We start from the raw sequence: 21,938 nt of genomic DNA, 5'->3' as shown, positions 1-21,938 counted from the left end.
TTGTATCTCATTATGTTATGTGGTGAAATATGTATAGCCAGTTATAATTGTAATGGCTTAGCAGATAACAAAAGAAGAACAATATTGACATGGCTCAAAGAGAAGGAATATAATATCTATTGTTTACAGGAAACTCATCCAACAATTCTAGATGAAGTTGCGTGGGGAAAGAAATGGGGGGGGCGAAATGTACTTCTCCCATCGGCAAAGAAACTCAAAAGGGGTGAAGATATTAATTAACAGTAATTTCGATCCGAATGTGCAAATTGTCCAAACAGATACACAACATTGCATTAAAGAACACAATTGGTTAAGGAAAACTGTGATAAATAAAAAAGCATATCAGTTTCACTTAAGGACCAAAGGATTGACAGCCGTCCCATATAGATTGCAAAATAGTTGGGAAGAGATTTTTTACGTACCGATCCCATGGCATAGTGTTTATGAACTCACACGCAAAACGACACCGGATTCAAAAATTGGAATCTTTCAATTAAAATTATTATATAAAATTCTTGCTACCAATAGAATGTTATTTATATGGGGGATACAATCTTCCCAGCTCTGCAGATTTTGCTGCGAAGAGACAGAATCTTTAGATCATTTGTTTTGGTTCTGTCCATTTGTAGCTTGTTTTTGGACACAGGTCCAGGAATGGCTTAAGGATTGCAATATTTACCTGGAGCTAACCTTGCAGATAGCATTACTGGGTGATCTGAAAAGTCATAGTCAATCGATCAATAATATAATAATACTTTTAGCAAAAATGTTTATTTTTAATTCACAATCTGTAGAAGCAATGAGAATAGAAAGGTTCAGAACTTTTGTAAAACATCACAGTACAGTTGAAATATACATGGCAAATAGAAATCCTATATGGATGGTGTTAAGAGATAGATGGGAGGTATTGAATGGAGTTGAAGGATGGGACTAATAACAAATAACAACAAATAATAACAAGGTAACTAATAATGTAAGCATAATGTGTCCATAATAAGTATATAGGTTGTATGTTGGGAGCTTTTGGGAAAGAGCACAGTTAGAAAGATATGGCATATAGAAGCAAACCGGATGAACATCATGAAAATGATCGGAGGGGTTGAGAGTAGAAGAAGTTCAGGAGCAAAAACAAAAAAAACAAATGAAATAGAATTATTGTAAAATTGACTGTGTCCATAAGGTGTAGATAGTAAGTATAGGCTGGAAGTAGAGGCCTGGGAATTGTTGTTCACTAATTTACCCCAAGTAGAGAAAGGATGGCGGGGTTGAAAAGTAATAAAGGGGAGTATATATATAAAAAACATGGGGGATTGGAAGTGATGCAGACAATTACATTGATAGAAGTTACAATTGTCACGGTTTCGGCCGAGGCTGCCTCTCTTCCTTGCTCGGGCAGGCTTCGGCGTTCGTCGTCTCCGGAATACTAGCTGCCACCGTTGTATGTTTCTATGTTCGTTTGGTCTGGTCTGGTATTTGTACACCTGTTATCGTTTAGTGTCATTAGTGTCCTATAAGTTCTCGTTGTGTTTGTCAAGTGTTGTGTGTGATTGTTTTCACTGTCGTGCATTTGGCTAGTACGTTTACTGTTTGCTCGGTTGAGCTGTTCTCCATTTGTGTTGGAGTGTTTTGTCGCACCTGTTTAGTGCGCCCGTTTTGTTTTCGCCTGCGTGCGGAGTTCTCACCTCAGGGCATTTATTCGTGCTTGTGTTTTGTGCATCCACTAAAGTCTTTTGGACTTACTTTCTGCGTCCTGCGCCTGATTCCACCACCACACCCACCTATAGCAACACTGACAGAATCACACACCTGCTCGAATGGAATCAGCAGGAGCCGCAGCAGCACAGGAGACGTTGGAGGACAGGGTCCGGGAACAGAATGACCAGATCCTGCGGATGGGGGTCCGCCCTGCAGGAGGTGATCACCACCCTCCAACGCTGGGAGACCCGAGGGACACCCCCAACGCCATCTTCCCTGCCCTCACCATCGGCAAGTCAGCCCATTCCCGCTCCCGAGGGCCTACGATGGGACCGCTGCCGGGTGTCAGGGCTTCCTTCTCCAGGTGGAGCTTTACCTGGCCACCGTGCACCTGGCGCCCTCGGGACACGAGAGCGTGTCCGCCCTGATCTCCTGCCTTTCCGGCAAAGCGTTAGAATGGGCCAACGCCGAGTGGAGGAGAATAGACGCTACCACCATCACGTACGCCGAGTTCTCCCGCCGCTTCAGGGCGGTGTTTGACCATCCCCCGGAGGGGAAAGCGGCGGGGGAGCGTCTGTTCTGCCTCCGGCAGGGGAAGAGGAGTGCCCAGGAGTTCGCGTTGGAATTCCGGACTCTAGCGGCGGATGCAGGGTGGAATGAGCGGGCCCTCATTGATCACTACCGCTGTAGTCTACGTGAGGACGTCCGTAGGGAGCTGGCCTGTCGGGACACCAGCCTCTCGTTCCACCAGTTAGTCGACATGTCCATCAGGCTGGATACCCTGCTAGCTACCCGCGGACGTCCCGAGGGGGGTCCGTCCATTTCACCCTCCAGCGCCTCCGAGCCGTGCCCCATGGAGCTCGGGGGCGCTGGCGCTAGAGAGAGGAGGGGTCGGAGTACGAGGGGGTCCATCTCCTGCACCAACTGTGGTCGGGGAGGACACACCGCGGCTAGGTGCTGGGGATGGCCTCCTAGGGGAGAAGACGACAGGCACCGCACTGGGGAGCCCTTCCAGGTGAGTAGGCGCCCCACTCACCCAGAGCTCTCTGTTGCGCACTTCTGTATACCTGTGCGTTTTCCACAGGTCGCACCTCATTCCCAGCATAAGGCGCTGGTAGATTCAGGCGCGGCTGGGAATTTTGTTGATAAGAGATTTTGTTTAGCCTTAGGGATTCCCCTTCTCCCTGTTGACGTCCCCTTCCCCGTTCATGCCCTAGATAGCCGTCCGTTGGGTGCGGGCTTGATCAGGGAGGTCACGGCGCCACTTAGGATGTGTGCGCAGGGGGGTCATCAGGAGATGATCCAGCTATTTCTGATCGACTCGCCTGCGTATCCGGTGGTGCTGGGCATGCCCTGGTTGAGTACCCATAACCCGTCTATTTCGTGGCAGGAGAGGGCTCTGATGGAGTGGTCTGCTCAGTGTGTGGGTCGATGTTTAGGCGTTTCCGTAGGGGCTACCTCGGTGGAGAGTCCAAACCAGGTGCCCGCATTGCACGTTCCCGCTGAGTATGGGGATTTGGCTATTGTGTTCAGTAAGTCGAGGGTGACGCAGTTGCCTCCCCATAGGCAGGGAGATTGTGCGATAGACCTCCAGGCAGGAGCTGCGCTCCCACGGAGCCATGTGTATCCTCTGTCTCAGGAGGAGAAGAGAGCTATGGAGACTTACATAGACGAATCTCTGAGACAAGGATACATACGGCCCTCCACTTCCCCTGCGTCCTCGAGTTTCTTTTTTGTGAAGAAAAAGGATGGTGGGTTACGCCCGTGCATTGATTACCGTGGTCTCAATCAGATCACGGTGAAGTACAGTTATCCACTCCCGCTGATTGCGACCATGACGGAGTCATTGCACGGGGCGCGTTTCTTCACTAAATTAGATCTCAGGAGCGCGTACAACTTGGTGCGCATTAGGGGGGGCGATAAATGGAAGACAGCCTTTAGTACCACCTCAGGCCATTACGAGTATCTTGTCATGCCATACGGGTTGATGAACGCTCCTTCAGTTTTCCAATCATTCGTGGATGAGATCTTCAGGGACATGCAGGGGCAGGGGGTGGTCGTGTACATAGATGACATTCTCGTGTACTCGTCTACCCGAGTCGAGCATGTGGCCCTGGTGCGCCGAGTGTTGCGGAGGCTGTTGGAGCACGACCTGTATGTCAAGGCAGAGAAGTGTCTGTTTTTCCAGGAGTCGGTCTCCTTTTTGGGTTATCAGTTGTCTGCGTCAGGGGTGAAGATGGAGGTAGACCGGGTGTCAGCCGTGCGTAATTGGCAAACGCCAACCACTGTGAAGGAGGTGCAGCAGTTTTTGGGGTTTGCGAATTACTACCGGAGGTTTATCCGGGGTTTTGGAGAGGTGGCAGGTCCCATAACGTCTCTTTTGAAGGGGGGTCCGGTGCGTCTGCAGTGGTCAGCCGAGGCGGACAGGGCGTTTGGGAGGCTGAAGGACCTGTTTACCTCGGCCCCGGTGCTGGCGCATCCGGATCCCTCTTTACCATTTCAGGTAGAGGTGGACGCGTCAGAGGCCGGTATAGGAGCCGTGCTTTCGCAACGGTCCGGCGCGCCACCTAAACTCCGCCCCTGTGCTTTTTATTCCAAGAAGCTCAGTCCGGCGGAGCGAAATTATGACGTAGGGGACAGGGAGCTGTTAGCCGTGGTACAGGCCCTAAAGGTGTGGAGGCACTGGCTTGAGGGGGCTCAACACCCTTTCCTCATTTTGACGGACCACCGTAACCTGGAGTACATCCGGGCAGCGAGGAGACTGAACCCTCGCCAGGCGCGGTGGAATATGTTTTTGACCCGGTTCATATTTAAGATCAAGTACATCCCTGGGTCACAGAACGGTAAGGCAGACGCACTGTCTCGGCGGTATGACACGGAGGAGAGGTCCGTGGAGCCCACTCCCATACTGCCGGAGTCTTGTCTGGTGGCACCGGTAGTGTGGGAGGTCGATGCTGAACTCGAGCGGGCGTTACGCACCGACCCTAGTCCACCTCAATGCCCGGAGGGTCGGAAGTACGTTCCGCTCGAGGTTCGGGATCGATTGATCTATTGGGCTCACACGTCACCCTCCTCTGGACACCCTGGTATCGGCCGGACAGTGTACTGTCTTAGTGCTAAGCACTGGTGGCCCACGTTGGCGAGGGATGTGAGGGTTTATGTTTCCTCCTGCTCGGTGTGCGCCCAATGTAAGGCGCCTAGACATCTGCCTAGGGGTAAGTTACTACCCCTGCCCGTTCCACAACGACCATGGTCTCACCTCTCGGTGGATTTCATCACTGACCTTCCTCCTTCACAGGGGAATAACACTATACTGGTCGTTGTGGACCGGTTCTCTAAGGCCTGTCGTTTGCTCCCTATGCCGGGCCTTCCTACTGCCCTGCAGACCGCCGAAGCGCTATTCACCCATGTGTTCCGGCACTACGGGGTACCCGAGGATATTGTGTCTGATCGAGGTCCCCAATTTACCTCCAGAGTCTGGAGAGCTTTTATGGAGCGGTTGGGGGTCTCGGTGAGCCTCACCTCGGGTTACCACCCGGAGAGTAATGGGCAGGTGGAACGTGTGAACCAGGATGTGGGTAGGTTTCTTAGAACATACTGCCAGGACCGGCCGGAGGAGTGGGCAAGGTACGTTCCCTGGGCCGAAATGGCCCAGAATTCCCTACGCCATTCATCCACTAACCTAACCCCTTTCCAATGTGTGTTAGGTTACCAGCCGGTTCTGGCACCTTGGCAGCAGAGCCAGATCGAGGCTCCTGCGGTGGATGAGTGGGTGCGGCGCTCGGAGGAGACATGGAACGCTGCACACGTCCACCTGCAGCGGGCCCTCCGTCGTCAAAAGGCGAGCGCCGATCTCCACCGCAGTGAGGGACCGGTGTACGCACCTGGTGATCGAGTCTGGCTCTCTACCAGAAACCTGCCCCTCCGCCTGCCCTGTCGGAAACTGGGTCGGCGGTTTGTAGGGCCATTTAAAGTCCTGAGAAGATTGAACGAGGTGTGTTACAGATTACAACTACCTGTTGAGTATAAAAGTATTAACCCCTCGTTCCATGTGTCTCTTCTCAGGCCGGTGGTAGCTGGCCCACTCCAAGAAAATGAGATCAGGGAGACTCCTCCGCCCCCATTGGACATCGAGGGGGCACCGGCGTACTCCGTGCGGTCCATCTTGGATTCGAGACGTCGGATGGGGGGTCTCCAATATCTAGTGGAGTGGGAGGGGTACGGCCCGGAGGAACGGTGCTGGGTGCCGAGGAGAGACATTTTGGACCCGTCTCTCCTGACGGAATTCCATCGTGGTCACCCGACGCACCCTGCTCCGCGTCCTCCTGGTCGTCCCCGAGGCCGGAGTCGGCGCACGTCTGGAGCCGCGCATCAAGGGGGGGGGTACTGTCACGGTTTCGGCCGAGGCTGCCTCTCTTCCTTGCTCGGGCAGGCTTCGGCGTTCGTCGTCTCCGGAATACTAGCTGCCACCATTGTATGTTTCTATGTTCGTTTGGTCTGGTCTGGTATTTGTACACCTGTTATCGTTTAGTGTCATTAGTGTCCTATAAGTTCTCGTTGTGTTTGTCAAGTGTTGTGTGTGATTGTTTTCACTGTCGTGCGTTTGGCTAGTACGTTTACTGTTTGCTCGGTTGAGCTGTTCTCCATTTGTGTTGGAGTGTTTTGTCGCACCTGTTTAGTGCGCCCGTTTTGTTTTCGCCTGCGTGCGGAGTTCTCGCCTCAGGGCATTTATTCGTGCTTGTGTTTTGTGCATCCACTAAAGTCTTTTGGACTTACTTTCTGCGTCCTGCGCCTGATTCCACCACCACACCCACCTACAGCAACACTGACAACAATCTATCTGCAATATTAAGCTGTTCTACCCCCCCCCCCCCCCAAAAAAAAAAAATTACAAAAAAAATAAATAAATAAAATAATAATAATAATAATAATAATAATAATAATAATAAATAGTCTGATGGGGATGTGGATATACTCGGAATACATATCCCAATTGAAATAAATGATCTCACTCCAATACATTTTAATAGACATTTTGCAAAAATAGGTAAGATCTTGCTACCATGGAAAGGTAAATACCTGTCAATTTGTGGAAAAATCACACTATTTAACTCTTTAGTATTATCCCAGTTTACCTATTTGCATATGGTCAAGCCATAGAATGCAATGCAGCATTACCGCAAAAAGGGGGAAAAAGTAAGGAATGTGTCTGTCGGCCCTGCATTAAAGAACATAACTGGTTAAAGACAATTTTGATAAATAAAAAAGTATACCAGTTTCATTTAAGGACCAAAGGCTTGACATCCGTCCCATATAGATTCCAAAATAGTTGGAAAGAGATTTTTGACGTACCGATTCCATGGCATAGTGTTTATGAACTAATACACAAAACAACGCCGGCTTCAAAACTTAGAATTTTTCAATTTAAATTATCATATAAAATTATTGCTACCAATAGAATGTTATTTATATGGGGGATACAATCTTCCCTGCTCTGCAGATTTTGCTGCGAAGAGACAGAATCATTAGATCATTTGTTTTGGTACTGTCAATTTGTAGCTTGTTTTTGGATACAGGTCCAGGAATGGCTAAAGGACTGCAATATTTACCTGGAGCTAACCCTGCAGATAGCACTACTGGGTCATCTGAAAAGTCATAGTCAATTGATCAATAATATAATAATACTTTTAGCAAAAATGTTTATTTTCAATTTATAATGTGCAGAAACAATGAGAATAGAAAGGTTCAGAACTTTTGTAAAACATCACAGTCAGTTGAAAAATGTATGGCAAATAGAAATCCAATATGGATGGTGTTAAGAGATAGATGGGTGGTGTTGAATGGAGTTGAAGGATGGGACTAATAACAACTAACATCAACTAATCACAACAAGATAACTAATGTAAAGCATACTGTGTCCATAATAAGTATATAGGTTATAGGTTGAGAGCTTTTGTGAAAGAGCACAGTTAGAAAGATATTGCATATAGAAGCAAACCGGATGGACATCATGAAAATGATCTGAGAGTTTGAGGGTAGAGGAAGTTCAGGAGTAAAAACAAACAAAATATAATTATTGTAAAATTGACTGTGTCTATAAAATTGATATAGTATGTATAAGCTGGAAGTAGAGGCCTAAGCATTGTTGTTCACTAGTTTACTCCAATTAGGGAAGGGGTGGTGGGGTTGGAAAGTAATAAAGGGAAATATATTTTTTTAAAGGATATGTATATGTGTACATACAGTTAAAACTTGTTTTTCAACCAATCCACAAATTTCTTGTTAACAAACTATAGTCTTGGCAAGTCGGTTAGGACATCTACTTTGTCCATGACAGAAGTCATTTTTCCAACAATTGTTTACAGACAGATTATTTCACTTATAATTCATTGTATCACAATTCCAGTGGGTCAGAAGTTTACATACACTAAGTTGACTGTGCCTTTAAACAGCTTGGAAAATTCCAGAAAATGATGTCATGGCTTTTGAAGCTTCTGATAGGCTAACTGACATAATTTGAGTCAATTGGAGGTGTACCTGTGGATGTATTTCAAGGCCTATCTTCAAACTCAGTGCCTCTTTGCTTGACATCATGGGAAAATCAAAAGAAATCAGCCAAGACCTCAGAATAAACATTGTAGACCTCCACAAGTCTGGTTCATCCTTGAGAGCAATTTCCAAATGCCTGAAGGTACCACATTCATCTGTACAAACAATAGTACGCAAGTATAAACACCATGGGACCACGCAGCCGTCATACTACTCAGGAAGGAGACACGTTCTGTCTCCTAGAGATGAACGTACTTTGGTGCGAAAAGTGCAAATCAATCCCAGAACAACAGTAAAGGATTTTGTGAAGATGCTGGAGGAAACAGGTACAAAAGTATCTATATCCACAGTAAAACAAGTCCCATATCAACATAACCTGAAAGGCCGCTCAGTAAGGAAGAAGCCCCTGCTCCAAAACCGCTATAAAAAAGCCAGACTACGGTTTGCAACTGCACATGGGGACAAAGATCATACTTTTTGGAGAAATGTCCTCTGGTCTGATGAAACAAAAATAGAACTGTTTGGCCATAATAACCATCGTTATGTTTGGAGGAAAAAGGGGGTTGCTTGCAAGCCGAAGAACACCATCCCAACCGTGTTGCACGGGGGTGGCAGCATCATGCTGTGGGGGTGCTTTGCTGCAGGAGGAACTGGTGCACTTCACAAAATAGATGGCATCACAAGGAAGGAAAATTATGTTGATATATTGAAGCAACATCTCAAGACATCAGTCAGGAAGTTAAAGCTTGGTCACAAATGGGTCTTCCAAATGGACAATGACCCCAAGAATACTTCCAAAGTTGTGGCAAAATGGCTTAAGGACAACAAAGTCAAGGTATTGGAGTGGACATCACAAAGCCCTGACCTCAATCCGATAGAAAATTTGTTGGCAGAACTGAAAAAGATTGTGCGAGCAAGGAGGCCAACAAACCTGACTCAGTTACATCAGCTCTGTCAGGAGGAATGGGCCAAAATTCACCCAATTTACTGTGGGAAGCTTGTGGAATGCTACCCGAAACGTTTGACCCAAGTTAAACAATTTAAAGCCAATGCTACCAAATACTAATTGAGTGTGTGCAAACTTTTGACCCACTGGGAATGTGATGAAAGAAATAAAAGCTGAAATAAATCATTCTCTCGACTATTATTCTGACATTTCAAATTCTTAAAATAAGGTGGTGATCCTAACTGACCTAAGACAGGGAATTTTTACTAGGATTAAATGTCAGGAATTGTGAAAAACTGAGTTTAAATGTATTTGGCTAAAGTGTATGTAAACTTCCGACTTCAACCGTATATGTATTTAGGTGTGTGTATGTATGTATGTATGTATGTATGTATGTATGTATGTATGTATGTATGTATGTATGTATGTATGTATGTATGTATGTATGTATGTATGTATGTATGTATGTATGCATGTATGTGTATATATATTTATATATATACACATACAGTGGGGAGAACAAGTATTTGATACACTGCCGAATTTGCAGGTTTTCCTACTTACAAAGCATGTAGAAGGTCTGTAATTTTTATCATAGGTACACTTCAACTGTGAAAAAAAATCCAGAAAATCACATTGTATGATTTTTAAGTAATTAATTTGCATTTTATTGCATGACATAAGTATTTGATACATCAGAAAAGCAGAACTTAATATTTGGTACAGAAGCCTTTGTTTGCAATTACAGAGATCATACATTTCCTGTAGGTCTTGACCAGGTTTGCACACACTGCAGCAGGGATTTTGGCCCACTCCTCCATACAGACCTTCTCCAGATCCTTCAGGTTTCGGGGCTGTCTCTGGGCAATACGGACTTTCAGCTCCCTCCAAAGATGTTCTATTGGGTTCAGGTCTGGACCTGGCTAGGCCACTCCAGGACCTTGAGATGCTTCTTACGGAGCAACTCTTTAGTTGCCCTGGCTGTGTGTTTCGAGTCGTTGTCATGCTGGAAGACCCTGCCACAACCCATCTTCAATGCTCTTACTGAGGGAAGGATGTATTTGGCCAAGATCTCGCGATACATGGCCCCATCCATCCTCCCCTCAATACGGTGCAGTCGTCCTGTCCCCTTTGCAGAAAAGCATCCTCAAAAGAATGATGTTTCCACCTCCATGCTTCACGGTTGGGATGGTGTTCTTGGGGTTGTACTCATCCTTCTTCTTCCTCCAAACACAGCGAGTGGAGTTTAGACCAAAAAGCTCTATTTTTGTCTCATCAGACCACATGACCTTCTCCCATTCCTCGTCTGGATCATCCAGATGGTCATTGGCAAACTTCAGACGGGCCTGGACATGCGCTGGCTTGAGCAGGGGGACCTTGCGTGCACTGCAGGATTTTAATCCATGACGGCATAGTGTGTTACCAATGGTTTTCTTTGAGACTGTGGTCCCAGCTCTCTTCAGGTCATTGACCAGGTCCTGCCGGGTAGTTCTGGGCTGATCCCTCACCCTCCTCATGATCATTGATGCCCCACGAGGTGAGATCTTGCATGGAGCCCCAGACCGAGGGTGATTGACCGTCATCTTGAACTTCTTCCATTTTCTAATAATTGCGCCAACAGTTGTTGCCTTCTCACCAAGCTGCTTGCCTATTGTCCTGTAGCCCATCCCAGCCTTGTGCAGGTCTACAATTGTATCCCTGATGTCCTTACACAGCTCTCTGGTCTTGGCCATTGTGGAGAGGTTGGAGTCTGTTTGATTGAGTGTGTGGACAGGTGTCTTTTATACAGGTAATGAGTTCAAACAGGTGCAGTTAATACAGGTAATGGGTGGAGAACAGGAAGGCTTCTTAAAGAAAAACTAACAAGTCTGTGAGAGCCGGAATTCTTACTGGTTGTTAGGTGATCAAATACTTATGTCATGCAATAAAATGCAAATTAATTACTTAAATATCATACAATGTGATTTTCTGGAATTTTGTTTTAGAGTCAGTCTCTCACAGTTGAAATGTACCTATGATAAAAATGACAGACCCCTACATGCTTTGTAAGTAGGAAAACCTGCAAAATCGGCAGTGTATCAAATACTTGTTCTCCCCACTGTATATATATATTTGCGAGAAAAAAAACACATATGGGGGATTGGAAGTGATGCAGACAATTACTTTGATGGAAGTTACAATCTATCTGCAATATTAAATCTGATCTACCCCCCTAAAAAAAGAAAAAAGAAAAAAATACCAGATGTATTACAACTTACTGTGGTAAAGACTAAGAATACTAATACACAAATATTTTAAAGAGGAGGCTTTACAACGTAAAGTCTAATATTTGTAAAATTAATCTTTCCTGCCCTCTTTTATACTTGTGTCATATGAATAACTAATGGTCTACAGAGCTCTCAGCAGAACTGTCAAAAGCTTAAAGAACTTTGAATCACACCTCAAGCCTCAGCTCAGACCCCAATGGCCCCTATTACCAGCTCATGATATATTCACATTCGTCCATTTTGCCGCAGGCTCTAAAAGCTAGTTGAACCTAAGGGATGGTCAGTTCTGTTCCGAGGCTATAATGTACTTCAGGAATATGAAGCCTAGGAAGCCTCAGGGTTCAAGTCATTAGTACCTTCTGTGAGAATCAAATAATGATTACTTTCTGGTCCATTCAGTAGTTGGAAATGGTATGTTACATTCTGACTTGTTGCTTTTTTTTTATAAAGAGTATTGGTTAAGGCATAATCCTTGATATGGGGACAAATAAGCCACCTCTTGGGAATAGGCACTGATATGCAAATGAACGACAGATATGTCTCAACAAAACAAATTAGTGACACATTAATCAACCATTCCTCAGTAAATAGAGAGAATGAGAAAGAATAAGAGATGCACCGCAGGGAGAGAATATATTCAGATCAGTTGGCATACCGGCTATAATTTGTAGAGTCACAGACTGGCGAGGCGATGCAGTTATTCTTTTGAGACACACTCAAGCAATCTATCACATAATGAGGATGGCTGACAAGCAGCCTGCAAAGCGCCAGTTACCGGCAGTTTTTTGGGAAAATGTATTTGATAGATCTTAGGGGATTGGGGAGAGAATGCACTGGATGCACCTCAAAGCTTCATTAACCCACCACTGCTATTGTTTGGGACGGGGGAAGTAGAGTTGGCTGCAGCGATGAAGGTAGATGGTATATTTAAAGAGAGGTTTTGAAAATGGCCCTGAAATTCAAAATCTAAGGTGCTTTGGGTGCCTATTGTGGGTTAGAGAAAAAGTCAGTGTTATATAAGGGCAATTCAATGGTAAAGGATTTTTTTACTTTAAAATGTATACCAAACAAAAACTATTGATTTCAAAGTGTAACAAACCATACAACTCTATGCACAAGGACTACTTTTAACAATTTGGCCAGACAATTTTACAAAAACACATTTACAGGAAAAACTGTGCAGATACAAAGTTTGGTAACAGAATAAACTTTGAAATCAATGGCATACATTTGTTTGGCATACATTTTAAAGTAAAAAAAAAAAAACACAACAAATCAGAGTCTCAGCGTAATTCCATTATGATGGAAATGCCCATAGGCAAGTGTACTGTGTATATACTTATTTTTAATCCTTTATTTAACCAGAGAAGTCACATTGAGATTTGCATATCTTGGCCAAGAGAGCAGCTTACATACTATAATTACACAATAGACACATGAAACATATTAATGAACGGGAGTTAAAACAGTGCAAAGTGCATAACATAGATTAAAAGAACAGGTTTAAAAACATATGCAAAATGTGGTCAGCAGCCCTCAAATACAGGATTTAAAATCATCAATCTGAATAAAATATAGTTTTAAGACTTTCTGCAAAGTGTTTCAAGATGTTGGGGCAGCAAAGCTCAAAGCACTCTTACCAGACTCAGTTCTTGTGTTGGGAAAGTGTCAGAACAGGATGTTCATTCAAGTTTCAAGGATTGTAGCTTTTGAAATATGCAAATGTCATCAAATACTACCAAACACTGAAATAATATTACCGTCACTAACATCCCCGGCAAACAATGTTGGCCCATGACGTCTTAATGACATACAGTGCTATGAAAAAGTATTTGCCCCCTTTCTAATATTCTCTACTTTTGCATATTTGTGATACTGAATGTTACCAGATCTTCAACCAAAACCTAATATTAGATAAAGGGAACATAAGTGAACAAATAACACAACAATTACATATTTATTTCATAAACAAAGTTATGCAACACCCAATTCCCCTGTGTGAAAAAGTAATTGCCCCCTTACACTCAATAACTGGTTGTGCCACCTTTAGCTGCAATGACTCCAATCAAATGCTTGCAGTAGTTGTTGATCAGTTGCTGTGGAGTAATGTTGGCCCACTCTTCCATGCAGAACTGCTTTAACTCAGTGACTAACATTCAGTATCACAAATATGCAAAAGTAGAGAAAATTAGAAAGGGGGCAAATACTTGTTCATAGCACTGTATTCTCTGGTTGTGTACATCCTGACCATGATGTCGTAAAAGACGTCACAATGTTGTCAGTGCAACCAGTTTTGCCCACTGGGTCACCACAGTCGATTCAACTTCACTCATCATTCTTCCATCATCACATTCTTCCATCATGAAAACCCACAGTCCTCCCTCTTCACTCCAGTCTCAACGTCTCTATTTTCTCCATCATAACCCTTAGTCAGTCTTCCACAATCCTATCAGCCCATTATTCAGTTACTGGCCTCCATCACTCCTCCATTATAGGGTCCATTAACCCCTACTTCCCCTCACAGTGACCCTTCATCATCCAGCCTTCACTACAACTTCATATCATCACACGTCAGCATCATCCACATACTGCGAAATATGAAACAGATAGGCCTATCACTTTGGATTTGTCATATCTAATTGTTTTACGTTATGATATGCTATATTTCTACACGGTACAATTAAGTTCACATCAAATCCACTACAGAAATGCGTGCGTCATATGTTTCTCTCTCGCTATGCTCTTTTTAATGGTGAATAAATACATGCCGTCATTTATAATTATTTAATGAGCATGATTACTAATTAATGAACTTCTGAGATTAGTTTTACCCCACTGTGTAAACTAAATTAGTAATATATAAATATTGGTTTCTCTGATATGCAATTACTTTCCCCAAATGCTCTCCTACTCAAAATTGCTTTCTCTCAAACAGTGAATATCTGAGGTTTGGGTTATTGATCTTTGCAAGTGAATTTTGTACATGACAGTTGTGATTGCTTTCTCTCAGTTTCTCAGTTTGTAAGTGGCTGTGATTGCAGTATTGGGCCCTGGGGGAGGGGGATTGCAATACTCACACAAATTTCTCCAACTATGTGTGAATGGACTTATTTGTCTGGTTCTTAAAGCAAAACCAGCCCAAAACTGTCTTAAGTCCTACATAGAGTGCAAAGTAACAGGGTGAGGGGTCCATAAGGTCTGATACAATCACACTCACTCACACGTGTAATCATAAAGAGCCGATGGTAAGCATGCGAGCAGTTACCTAACTGTTTAATAAACTACAATACAGACACTTTTATAAGACAGATAAGACACCCTTTAGTGGGAAGGGGAAGTAAATCCATAATAGTACCCTACCTACGCCTATATGACAGCCAGCCCTGGTATTGGACAATGGTCTTGTGCTCTTATTTACATTTACATTTACATTTTAGTCATTTAGCAGACGCTCTTATCCAGAGCGACTTACAGTTAGTGAATACATATTTTTTTTTATACTGGCCCCCCTTGGGAATCGAACCCACAACCCTGGCGTTGCAAACGCCATGCTCTATCAACTGAGCTACATCCCGGCCGGCCATTCCCTCCCCTACCCTGGACGACGCTGGGCCAATTGTGCGCCGCCCATGAGTCTCCCGGTCGCGGCCGGCTGCGACAGAGCCTGGATTCGAACCAGGATCTCTAGTGACACAGTTAGCACTGCGATGCCACTGCGCCACTCAGGAGACCACTGCGCCACTCAGGAGTACGCCACTCTTATAACCTTATCAGTAAGGCGGTTGCAGTATCCCAGAAGACTACAGCCACTATAACCTTGGCTTCACTGGCGTAGCACATACCCCCGAAAGAATTACAAGAAATTAGCTTTAAAACAGCAAAATGTGTAGAATTGCAGGAAATTAGCTCAGGGATTCTTGAAAATCGTGACAATCCTTGTCCGGCAGGTAACTATATTTTTATAGTAAAAAAAAAAGATTTTGCTGCATTATTTGAGCTAAAAAATTACATTTAGGGACATTTTATAAAGGGAAAATATATTTGTTTGGGGAATTTTCAAAATACTTTCAATATTATTCATTTCCATGTCGGCTCTATGCCTGGAAATGCCCTTGTCCGGAGCAAAGGATCCCAATTTCAAACTCTCCAAAAAAGTGTTATTATTTATATTTTGGGGGGAAATGATGGATATTAACTTACTAATTATCGTATGTAGTTTCTTGCAATAGCCCTCTGTGACTTTAAAGAATATTTTTCTCAAAACCTTATTCCTAAAAGATGTGTCCGGAGATTTGGTCAACTTGTCTAAAATCCTAAATTCATCAGGAATGAGCAGGGTCAGCTATACCATAAGGACCCATTATTCATGTCCTCATTACATGTAGTACAACAAGACCACTAATGCTCTGTACATTTCTCTAATTTTGATAGATTTAAACAAACAATATTGGAATCACCATGGTAAAAACAATAAACTGTCAACTTAATCAGCCTGATAGACTAAAATATAATATGAATTTTGGTTAAAATATGTTACATTTAATTAGGTTTTAGTCATAAAGCAACTGAGGAAAAATTACATTGCTACTGTGTATACCACTTGAATGAAGAAGAACAATTCAATTTTTGTGAACTCCTTAAAACATCAACTCCGTCAGATTTTTGTCTAACGTCAACTCCGTTAGAGTGCTGAAAGATCTGATAGAATGTTTGTTTTCATTGGGGATTTTCAAATTAAACATTTCCCATATGTTTCTATTGAACTTTTATTTTTAGAGGCAAAAATATGTCTGTATTGAGAATCTGTTGTCAACTGTGTCAGTGGCTTAAACAACTGTCACTGATGGCTAACCCCCTTAAGATCAATGTTTCGTCAATATTAAATATATATTGTAATCATTGTTCTGCAACATATGCTTAAACAATTGAAGTATTTGCTGTGCTAGACCTAAGGGATAATGTTTGCTTTATAAATGTTGTTTTATGTTCCAAATCTAGAAAAACATGCCAAAATGCTAACGAAATTAGCCCTGGAGCATTTAATAGTGCTGTAAAACAAAACAAAAATAAGTTTTGAGATTTGTATTACATATTTGAATAATTTAAGGTTAGAATTAAACAATCAATGCCTTTAAACACTTGTTGGACAATAATTGTAAAAATTAAATGCCTTTTATGGTATCTGACAGACTAATCCAGTTAGTTGCATTTAACAAATTGGAGGTTGTTCCTTTACATGGTTGATAGACCAAAGTATCAGCTATCAAAATATATTTCAAACGTTATTAATATTAAGACAAATAATTGTGGAAAAAAAGTTGAGATTGTCCCCTTTCAAGAATCCCTGAGCTCTAAAACAGCAAAATGTTCTCTCAGCCTCATGGCAAAATGTGTAAAATAGCATGAGATTAGCTATTAAACTGCACCTTTTTCTGACCGCGAAACTGCTCTAGGCCACTGTTTGGCTTCCTGCTTTCTGATGGAGCCGGTTCAGTTTATATCCCCATCAGTGCTTGGATGGACCTGTCACTTTTAAGGACCAGATTACTGAACTGCAGCTGTCAGCAGGAGCCTCGGAGAGTTAAAGCCCACAAAAAATCAGCTGCTTCTTCTTCATTGGATTGTGTATATAAAGAGAAAGAGAGGAAGACATGGGAGCATTTAAGAGGATCAAAGAGGCTGGTTAAGATCCAAAACACTGACAGGGGGAGGTCAGGCACTGGGAGGGAGATTATCTTTTTGTTTGACACAGAGGTGGCCTAAAGATTAATCCAACTGTGTTGCAAAGTATGGTAAATTGGTTCCTGTTGTTTAATGATCTAATACAGGACCCAGGACAGGTTCGCATGAGATCAAGGAATAGTTGATAGTGTTACATGCTGCTATGTTGTCTGGAGTTTGAAATGCTGCTGTGCCCTCAATTTGAACACAGCACAATTTGTACTCTAGCATTCTAGATGTAACATGTTTTTCTGAAAGAAAGTAGCCCACAATAGGTAATAGGGGTTGGGTCTTTCACGTCGTCAATACTCGTAATGTTTCAATACATCAATATTAAAAGGTCCAGTGGAGATCATTTTGTCTTGGAGTGTCTCACTGTCATTCAGGTTTCAAGTATGCTCCTGAGCTTTCCTCTCAAGAACGAACTAAGGATAGATCAAATTAGTCAGCCAGCCTATTGTTCTGTCCCATGTCAGCACCATGCTGCTGTCCCCAAGTACTGCCTAGTCTCTATGACTGAGGCTCAAATAGGGTTGCAAAATTCCGGGAACTTTCAATAAATTCCCTGGTTAGGGGAAAGGTTAGCTAAAATGCTACAGTTGTCCCCAACGCAACTTCAACACGCAACCTTTGGATTACTAGATGGTCGCGGATTTCACCCAACCTAGTGGTTGGAGGATTCCCGGAATCCGGAGAGAATAAGTAGGAAATCCGGAAGCCTCCAACCAGGATTTCCTGCTTATTCTCTCCTGATTCCGGGAATCCTCCAACCACTAGGTTGGGTGTAATCCGCGACCGTTTAGCAACCCAAAGGTTGTGTGTTCAAGTTGCGTTGGGGACAACTGTAGCATTTTAGCTAACCTTTCCCCTAACCCTTATTCTAAACTTAACCCAATTCACCTAACCTGCTAACTAAATTCACCTAAACCATGTCGTTTTAGTTCCTCTAACCTTTCACGTAAATTATCCTAAACGCCAATGTAAATTCTAGCCATCATTTTATAGTTACTACCAACAAGCAACCTGGTCTCAGAGAAAGACGTGTAATAGTATACGTCCACCAATAATTATTTAATCCAATTTGTATGCTATTGTATGACCAGGTAAGGCGTAAGATACTATACGTAAGATACTATACGTTACCTAACATAACATACTAAATGGGTACGTAGAGAATAATATGAATAGCCCTATACCACATTGTCTCCACTCACAGAATCACTGCAACCCTTGGACAAGCATCCGACGTTATATGGAGTGGCTGATGTGGTCCTGTATATGGCAGAACGCTAACAAGAGCACTTATGTAGGCAGGCCTGGCCTGTGCAATCACAGGGTAATAGGACTGTTGATGGCAGAGGTTGTGTCGCTGAAATCAGGGCTAAAGACTAAACACAACACCCACAAGAAGCATGCAACGTCAAACCAATTTGGTTAGCTTGAAATCTCTCTAATATCAATCTGGAGTCAAATATTTGACACTGCATATAAGACCCAAGATGTGTGATCTTATGTCTAAAACACCAAAGACTTCATGATGCAACATGTTTACATTTTCCAGCCCAAGACAAGTCGGCTCATCAAAAGGCATGTTACAGGTCGATGTGGCCCAAATTCCCTAGCACAGGATTTCCCAAACAAAGTCCTCAGGACCCCAAGGGGTGCACGTTTTAGTTTTAGCCCTAACACTACACAGCTGATTCAAATAATAAACTAATTATCAACCTTTGATCATTTGAATCAGCTGTGTAGCGTTAGGGCAAAGACTAAAACGTGCACACCTTGCGGTCCCCAGGACCGAGCTTGGGAAACGCTGCCCGAGACGTCATCATATACATTCATGCTTATTAAGGCAATCTGTCAAGCTTTATATGGCACCTAAATAATAGCCTATAGGGATGGTGGCTTAACGAAAATAACGCCACATGTCATCATATTTTTCTATTTTCTATCAAAGTGGGTGGGTAGAATCGATATGCACTTTTCAAAGGAAGACTTTGGAAGCATATATTATTTTTCGCTCTCGACGTGATGTGAATTTGAAATGGTTGTACTGCAGCATTGTTTGTGGATACAATGCTCTACAATATGTGCATTTTGGTTTAACATATTGTTGAACATGCTGAACAGTATTCAACATACTACTGTGGGTGAAAGGGATCTTCATATATCCTAATCTATATGGTATTACTGCAACATTTCTCAAACCCATCCTAAAAGCAACAACAGCCACCTAACAGAGAATCAACTAAGTCATGTTAAGAGTTCTGGTCTCTGCGCAAAGCGTTCCATCACCACAAAGTTACTTATGCGCATAGAGGTGCTCACGTGGAACTTCTTGTTATTTTACGTAATGACCCAAGCGTAATAACCCAAGCCTAATGGGGCAACAATTCTGTTTCAAACTCATTTAAATTATACAATGCCCTGGAGATATAAAGTTCATACCTTGGCCATAGCCTTCGAAGACGCAGAAGACTGGCATTTCAATTGGTGCGAAACGCCGGCAGTTTGGTTCATCTTGGAAACCCACGAGCCGTTCCTATCCAAAAAAGGTCAAACACCTGGTAAACACGACCAAAATCAAATATAAACCAAGCACCGTTTATCGAGAAACTCCCCGTTGGATATGTGGACTCCGAGTATTTGACAACTGACTCTTTCACCACCCGAGAGTCGTGTATGACGCGCGCAACTGGCTTCTCCTCTTCCTATCCAGTGCTTGCCTGTGGCAACCACCACGCGTGATCGGTGCAAGTGGGTGCAGCGCCGGCGCATAGGCTATCTGGTACTTGTGGCGCTGTCTGTGGTTTGAGCCACAACACCACAAACCAAAACAGCCTTGGGGAAATATGAAATCGACTAGACATGTACTATATTCAATTGTCATCAATTTACTCGGAATCATTGTGAAATTGTTGATTCCCATTCAAATATACAGAGGAGTTTGTGAAAACAGCAATTTTACTATTGATACAGTACACTCACATTATCAATAGTATTGCAGTAATGAAGTCATAAATAATCATACAGCTTTGTTTAGAATTATTACTTGAAAGGGAAGTAGAGCTAACAAATGATGCTACTCATCAACACAATGCACCATTAACTAATGCTCATTGGATGTTATCCTTATGATCAGGTTTTACAGCATAAAGCATACTATTACATAGGTGGACTAGTCAATAGCTAAGGTGTTCTAAATGGATTACAAAAATAGAATCACATTTGTTGACTAAAATCTAATTACTACATGGATTGTGGCACGCATTAATTCCACCACTGCCAACAGCAACTTTTATGGAGAGGGGGAAAGCTAGGGATATGGGAATATTTTACAGGCTTGGGCAGAAATATGTTTTTCATTACACAGTGAGTAAATGTGTCTGCAGTGGCCTTCAGAACCTGAATAATTACTGTTCTACAAGCCTTGTGTGTGTGTGTGTGTGTGTGTGTGTGTGTGTGTGTGTGTACGTGCAACAGAGTGCTTTTCCTTTCCCTTTCCCTTTAATCTATTATCCTTTTTTCTCCATTTTCTTTTCCCTTCCTCTATTGTCTCCTTCTCCTCTCTCTCATCTGTCTGTCTTCTTTAGATATATTGTCCCCTTCCTCTGTTTTTCTTCCCCTCTGATCTCCCTCTTCTCTCTCTCTTGTCCCATGCTTGCACTTGAGCAGATACCTCTAGGCTCCCTCCAGAGGATGGGAGTGTTAATTGAACAGTTGTGCAGCATCTGTTCACTCATCATGTACGGTTATCAGCGGGCTCATCAAAAGACATGTTACACCATGACTCTCCATGGCATTTTGAATTGCGTTTCGCATATGAGGGTTGCATTTCAATGTCCATAGTACATCTGAAATGCAATATGCCCACCACTCATGGTTTTTAAGATACTAAAAACCATAAGCTTTTAGTATCTTTCCATTGGATTCAATATGCTGATAGGCAGGGTCTCAAAGGAGAATAGGGGGTTTAAAAGGTGTGTATGTGTGTGTGTGTGAGTCACCAGATCTCAACACAATTGAACAGTTATGGGAGATTCTGGAGCGGTGCCTGAGACAGTGTTTTCCACCACCATCAACAAAACACCAAATTATGCAATTTCTCGTGGAAGAATGGTGTTGAATCCCTCCAATAGAGTTCCAGAGACATGTAGAATCTATGCCAAGGCGCATTGAAGCTGTTCTGGCGGCTCGTGGTGGCTCAACCCCCTATTAAGATGCTTTATGTTGGTGTTTCCTTTACTTTGGCAGTTACCTGTACATGCAGGTGTAAATGAGACACTAGCATGTAGCTACAGATAATGTAGTAATTAATTAGCATGTGCAGATGTGTGCTGGAATATAAATTAATTTGACTGTATGTATTGAACAGAGGTGCTGGGGTGACATGTGGAGTGTTACTAAATCAACAGTTTCAGGTTTCCCTATATTTAATATTTGTCACGATCGTCTGACGAATGAGACCAAAGCGCAGCGCGTTGAGTGAACATGACTTTATTTAAATTAAAGTACTCAATGCCAAAACAACAAACAATGACGATACGTGAAGTCCACAGTGACAAAGACTGAATACGGAACAAAAACCCACAACACTAAGGTGAACACTGACAGTTTAAATATGGCTCCCAATCAGAGATAACGAGCCGACAGCTGACACTCGTTACCACTGATTGGGAGTCACACGACCAAACAAGGAAACACAACCAAAACCAAACCAAACACAACAAAACGAACACACCCTGGCTCAACATACAAAG

The 21,938-nt window shown here is 43.1% G+C and overlaps 1 protein-coding gene across 1 annotated transcript in view; it reads right to left on the bottom strand.

The window, feature by feature from the left end:
• Positions 1-19,698, bottom strand: part of LOC311129058 (inactive dipeptidyl peptidase 10-like) — a gene marked incomplete at both ends in the record, with an annotated part of 359,569 nt that extends 339,871 nt beyond the window's left edge. The window contains one exon of the mRNA XM_084161324.1: positions 19,627-19,698. Coding sequence (XP_084017450.1) covers positions 19,627-19,698 — 72 coding nt within the window. The remainder of the gene's footprint in view (positions 1-19,626) is intronic.
• Positions 19,699-21,938: the final 2,240 nt, after the last annotated feature.

This window comes from Coregonus lavaretus (genome assembly GCF_964263955.1).
Source record: "Coregonus lavaretus genome assembly, chromosome: 5".
Lineage (NCBI taxonomy): Eukaryota > Metazoa > Chordata > Actinopteri > Salmoniformes > Salmonidae > Coregonus > Coregonus lavaretus.
Note: the sequence above shows the minus strand (reverse complement) of the source record. Positions and strands in the feature narration are given on the sequence as shown.